Consider the following 6399-nt stretch of genomic DNA (forward strand, 5'->3'; position numbering starts at 1 on the left):
AAGCAACAAACTTTCTAATACTTTTCTCTGTGCCAGCCAGTGCTAGCCTGGAGTTATGCTGGAGAGAGCCGTCACGAAGGGAAGCTCTCGGAGATTTACTGATCAATAAAGGAGACGATTACAGCTTGTTTACCAAGGGAAGTCCCCCGACCTGGCCTTGCGCGGTGTCTGCACGTTGTTACTGACAACTCCGGTAACTGGCTTGAAACGATAAAAGTCAATGGGAAGATATAGGATTTCAATAAGATTATGACACGCGATAAACCTCCCTGTGCAAACAAATTTTCCACAGATATGTGACCCGTTCCAGTTGGATTTGTAACTTTAATTTCTCACTTATTGAATTTTGAATTTTTTGTCATCAACTAATTATACAGTCCACACCAGGGTGGCACCTGTGTCACTGGCTCAGGAGATGGCAGGAGAGCCCCAGATGTGGCGGCCTGAGCTCCAGGGGCTTCTGAGAGAGCAGGCCGGGGTTTCCTCAGCCCCCGCAGCCTCGCCCTCCTCACCTTTGGGGGATGGACAGAGGGCCTGGCAGGGGCTCAGGCAGTCATCAGTGCTGGGGAGCACTGGGTTGGTCTCTCCTGGGAGCAGGGCGGGGCCTGGGCAGGGGCTCAGCTTGTGTATGTGCAGACTCAGGAGGCAGCATGGAAAGGACCCTGGTAGTTTTGTGGACTCCGTTTCTGGATAGGGGTCTTGCTCCCCAGGCTGCCTGATTGAGCCAGTCTCTATCAGGGCCATGAATTTGCCTTTTCAGCCAGTACTGGTGGGGGCAGTCCCCACAGCTCCCCTGCCCTCACCTGGTGGGGAGCACGCTGGTCGTGACACAGTGTGGTGGTGCAGGGCTGGGCTGGAGCATTGGCCCTTTGCCCAGCATGTGTGTTGGGAAGGGGCATGGGCCAGTGGAGACCATTTCCCGGGTTTGTGACGTTCTTGCTCTCGCTTTCTGAGCGCCGGTTGTTTCCAGGGCAGCTGGCTGGACAGTTCATTCCTGATAGCGTCAGTCTTCACGGCTGCCCTGTTTCCCATCTTGTCAACGAAGGAACTGAGACTAGGGGAGGGAGCTTGAATAGCTGGCCTCAGGACAGAGCTGGGGCTTGAACCTGCATCTTGTAGCTACCTGTCTGCTTCTTCCTGGGCTCTGCTACCCCAGCATCCTCATCCCCCATCTCTCAAAAATGGGGCAGAGCCCCAGCAGAGGCTACTGAGGGCATCAGTTAGATGTCCCTGGGGCACCTGTTAGAAGGGCAGATTCCCAGGCCCGTCTGTGAAGATCTGGAAGCTGCGCTTCAGCACATCTGGGCTCCCTGATCATGTGGGCTCCCGCAGGGCAGGCAGGCGGGAGGAGGTCCCCAGCCTGCGCCTGGAATCTGCTCCATCCAGACTCAGCTTCTGAGGCCATAAGGGTCTGGGGACCGTGGTTGAGGCCCGCACCTGGGGCAGGGAGTGCAGGCAGCGGGAGGCCAGAGGGAAGACCACGCTTCCCCGCGGTGGCATGTCCTTTGTGGGGACTGTCCTAGCAGCTCAGTTCGCGACCCATGGGCTCCCGCAGGGTCAGGAGGCAGCACACGGCTCCTGGGGCCCCTGATTGGCTGACCCTCGCTGTCAGCGTGTCAGGCAGGACACAACTGAGCAGGGGTTTCTGCCCGGCTCTAAGAATCAGCGCTGACACTGTGGTCAGTGCCATCCCAGGAAGCTGAGCTCTGCTGGACCTGGCTTTTGTGTGGGGGCCTGCATGCAGCCTCAGACATCCCGGGAGCTCTGTGGGAAGATAAGGAGCTCGCAAGCCCAGATCTGAAAAGTGAGGACTCGGCCTTCCTGAGAGGCCTGGGTGGTTGGATGAGCGATGGGTTGCCCGTCCCATTGGAACAGGCAGCTTTCTGGTGCACACTGTATCTACTCCCTCTGCAGGTCCGGGCAGAGGTCCCAGGAAGAGGAGGACTCACCCAGCTCTGGGCCTGCACACTGTCGTACCCCTGGGCCCAGTGTCACTGGGACTTAGAGGAGTCATGCAGACCCAACAGAACAGGCTGGGGTGGGGAACCTGGGCTTCTGCCCACTGTACACCCTCGTCCTGCATGTGCTATGTCCACAGGGGCAGAGGCCGCTGCTCCCAGCACACCCCGTAGCCATACTGCTGGTACAAGGTGGAGCCCATGCCCGTCGCAGTAAAGGCCTGACATGGTCAGAGCGGGAGCCGGGGCAAAGCTGGGGCTGCAGGCATTTACTGGGTCTGGGGGCGCCAAGCTCCAGGGCCCTCTTCACCTTGGTGGGTAGGCTCTGGGTGCTGGCCTGGGTCCTCATGAGGGAGCCTCCCACGTGATGCAGCTCTCATGGGGCCTTCCCTGAGCCATCTCCATCATTACCTCATCCCCCGCCCTGGGTCCTGACCAACTGCCCTCTATGTCCACAGGAGCGGGACGGCATGCGGGCCATCCTGGGGTCCTACGACAGCGAGCTGACCCCGGCCGAGTACTCGCCCCAGCTGACACGGCGCATGCGGGAGGCAGAGGATATGGTGCAGAAGGTGCACAGCCACAGCGCCGAGATGGAGGTGCGGGGCCGCGGGCGTGGGGCTCACGTTGCCGGGTGGGCCTTCCCCTTGGTGGGCCTTCTCCCTGGTGGGCCTTGGCAGAGCCTGGGGGGGTTGGAGATCTGGTCCCCACTTTTCTAGTTGCCGGCTGGCAGGCGTCTGTCAGGGAGGGTGTCCACGGGCTGCTTCCTCTGCATGTGGATCCATGTTAATTCTCATGATGGCACCTGCAGCGTCCTCAGCTGTCAGGGTGTCCCAGGTGGCCCCAGCCTGCAGGCAGATGACACACAGACAATGCCCCTTTGACGAGTTGGGACCCCCTCATGATGCCTGTCAAAGGGGCACTCAAGGTCCTTCCCCTGTGAGGGGCATCTGCTGAGGAGACCTGGACTCCAGGTGCTCAGAGTTGTTGCCCGGGCTCCGATCCCCGCTGCTGGGGTGGCTCTGCTGGGGCCTGACAGGCAGGGCATGAGGCCCAGGTCTGCCCAGCTCGCTGCGGAACTGGGAGAGGTGTTCCTCCTTCCTGCAGCCTCCAGCCTGCATCCCTCTCCTGGCTCCAGGGTCCTCCCAAGAGAGGTGGCCTCAGCCTTGGCTTCTGCCTTTTCCCTGCCCCGTAGGCCACCGTGACACCCTGTTCCCTTGTCTAGCTCTGAGCAGCTCTCACCTGTGCAGTGGGAGGAAGGAGCTGGGGATCGTAGGGCCTGGGCGGAGACCATGTCCACACTCCCTGTCCACACTCCCCAGGCCAGGGGCTCCCAGCACACCATTCCCAGCCTAGAGCTTGAAGGGCCCGTGTTCTCCTCTTGAGGTTTGCACCGCTTCTCCTTGGCACAACACAGCCCCACCTGGGTGTGGTGGGATACGTGCCAGGGTCTTCTGGCCTCACTGGCACACGCCGCCGCCGCCAGGTGCCTTGCTGTTCAGCTCTGCCTGGCCCTTTACCTGACTACTCAGTCTCACTGTCACCATATCCTGCGGAGTGGGTGCTGTTGTGACCTGAATTTTGCTCAGGAGAAAACCCAGGCCCGGGGCGGTCAAGGGACATGCCCAGGTCACCGAGCTGGCGTGTGACACCGCCAGGCCACGTCCCGGAGGGCCTGGGCCTGCAGTGTCTGTGGGCACAGCCAAGCTCTGTGAGCTCGTTGGTCTCAGGGCTCATTGTGTCTGGGCTGGGCCTTGGTGGTGGAGACTGCGGTGAGGTGGAGATGCAGACGTGGGCGTCGGTGTGGCCTGTCGCCCTGTCGTAGGCTGCTGTGTCCATTCCTCATTCATCCAGTGACCAGCTGTAAGATGACCTGGGTCCACCAGTGGAGAGCCAGACTCACAAGTGTGACCACAGCCACCTTCCGGCCAGGCTGCCGAGCACACACAGCAGGCTGTGCCTGTGTCAGGGAATGTCCGACAGAGCCTCTGGCCCCTGGAGCTGAGCTGCTGGGCAGGGGAGACATTTAATGAACAAACGTAATTCACGTAGGATGTTAGGAGGAGCTGAGTTTCTGGAGAAAGGATTGTAATGGAGGGTCTCAGGGAGCCGTGCTGCATGGCCGTCCCAGCGGCTGATCAGGGAAGATGGGAGGAGGAGGTCGTCAAACTGCATCTAGAAAGTTGCTTGGCAGATGGTTCAGTGGTTTAGAGGGGGCGCGGGCACAGAGGCTCAGGCACTGGGGATGGCGTGTGGCGAGAATGACAGGTCCAGGCCCAGGGCCCACATGCACTCCCTACCCCTTGCTCACATGGAAGCCACGCCAAAGGGCCCTGGGGCTATGCCATGTCCCCACGTGTGGGGTGAACCCTCACCACCACGCTTGGCGAGAGTGAACCGTGGGCCTGGGACCACCCTCAGGCACTGGTACTGCCCCCTGGTTTGTTCTTCTCATGCCCAGCCCTCTCTGTCCATCCTCCTCCTTCCCGCTCCTGGCTTTCCTTTCTGTGTCCAGCCGCCCTGTGTGTGCAGGGCCCGCTGCTGAGGGCCGCACACAGACCTTCGGTCCTCACGGGAAAGGCTAGCTCCGGCTGCAGCTAGGAGCTGTCATAAACCTAGGCGCGTTAGTAGCCATCTGATTCCAACACCCTTGGTTTCCTGTGAAGTATTAATGAAGATAGATTTGTGGGGAGGGTCTCTGACCCCTTCTGCTGTCCCTGGCGTTTTTCACGTTGAGATTTCTCCAGCCTGCGCTTGCCCTCTGCACTGTGATCGGCTCATCACAGGCCTGGCCGTGGGCACATCCAGTGTCCCGGTTCTGGTGTCTGGTGTTTTGTGTGATGAGGTGATCAGGGCTGTCAGGGACCTCAGGACTCATTGACCAGATGCTGGCCCTGTTTGGGCACTGTGCTTGCCCCCTTGCCAGGCAGCTTGGAGCCTTGGCCCTCACCCTGCTAGTGGGATGTATGTTGGGGACCCTGCCGCTCCCTTCCCATGGTGGGGTGTGGGGGCAGGTTACTCCCCTTTCTCTCAGTCTCTCCTGGGGGTTCAGGAGAATCAGGCATGTGGAGGAGTTGGGCCCAGCAGCCGGAGCAGGGTCGGACTCTACCAGCACTGACTAGTCCTCACTGCAGGAGTTCACACGGCTGGTCCTCCCCTGAGCCCTCTCGGCCCCCTCTGCCCATCCCCCGGGTGCCTCCAGAAGCACCCACAGACCTCCCCAGGGCCCCGCCGCACTGGCCCGTGTCTGTGTCGATGCAGATGGCCATGGCTCGGCTACTGGCACAGATCCCAGAGGGGTCTTCTGGCCCGTAGCTGCTCCCTGAGCCTGTGCACGTGCCGCTGCTCTCTGGGGTCTGTGGAGCAGCCACCACCACATCCTGCATGACAGCCTGACCTGATGCCTTGCCTCATCAGAGAGGGCACCTCCGCGTCAGCCCTCTCCTTCCAGGAGCCTGGGAGAGGCGTCCTCGCCCTTCCGCCGCGGCGGGACCAGGTCACCTGTGGAGCCTCTGCCCTTCCTTTCCCTGAAGCGACAGTCAGGTGGGAGGCTGGGGTGCCGGCAGCTCCCGGGCTGGGTTCCTGCCTTGGGGGAGCATCTGCTGGGGGCCCCCCAGCTCTTGTCCCTCCCCATGGAGGTGGTGCAAGTTTGGGAGAACGTGGCCCCAACTCTGGGAACTAAGCACGTTTGCAAGGTGAAGGTGGGAGCCCAGCAGGAGCGCCGTGCTCCAGGGAAGGCTGGGGCGTGGCTGCACATGAAGTGTGGCAACGGTGGCTGCACCCTCTGTGCACAGGGAGCCCCTGGGGCAGGGACGCCAGCCCAAGCCAGGGATGTCCCCGTGGAGGGCCAAGGGGCTGCTCTGGAGACCCTGTCCATGCCGTCTGTTTCTGGCTGTTGGTTTCTGTGAGGGTCCCATCTCCTCTTCTCCCCACGGTCAGGGGGTGGGGGGGCCGCCATCTCCCCAGCTGGGGAGAGCTCCTGACCCTGCGTGGCTCAGGTGCTTCCCCCAGCCCCCCGCCTCCCACTCTCCCTGCTGTCTCCACCTGGTTTTTCTTTTCCTTTCCCGTCTCCTTTTCCCTTGGTTTTCTTTCTGTCCTCTGCACGTCTGTCTGATAGTTCCTGTCTCCATCTTTCCCTCTCCCTTGGCCTCTGTTCACCTCTCTGTCCCCTGACACGCTCCTATGTCCTCTGACTTCGGGCCCCGCAAGCCTTCCCTGAAAGCTTGCCCAGCACTGGGTGTGCCCCTGGAGAAGGCGCCTCTTGGGGCAGGTGAGGATCTGCTACCTGACAGCCAGGTGGGCTTGGGGTAGTCGCTGGCGGGAGGATGCGGCATCGCTCTGAGCATGGTTCCCTTCCACCCACCTGTTAGCTAAGCCGGACACCAGTCCGTCCCCATCTGCTCAGCCGGGCACACCAGTCCGTCCCCATCTGCTCAGCCGG

The 6399-nt window shown here is 61.3% G+C and overlaps 1 protein-coding gene across 13 annotated transcripts in view; it reads left to right on the forward strand.

Moving 5' to 3' along the window:
• The window catches only part of MAD1L1 (mitotic arrest deficient 1 like 1), a 416677-nt gene that overhangs the window by 218855 nt on the left and 191423 nt on the right, over positions 1-6399 (forward strand). For all 13 annotated transcript variants that reach the window (XM_026447217.1, XM_026447216.1, XM_026447218.1 and 10 more), the window contains one exon: positions 2417-2557. In XM_026447217.1, the coding sequence (XP_026303002.1) occupies positions 2417-2557 (141 nt within the window). The remainder of the gene's footprint in view (positions 1-2416; positions 2558-6399) is intronic.

The sequence above is a fragment of the Piliocolobus tephrosceles genome, chromosome 8 (assembly GCF_002776525.5).
Source record: "Piliocolobus tephrosceles isolate RC106 chromosome 8, ASM277652v3, whole genome shotgun sequence".
NCBI classification, from domain to species: Eukaryota; Metazoa; Chordata; class Mammalia; order Primates; family Cercopithecidae; genus Piliocolobus; species Piliocolobus tephrosceles.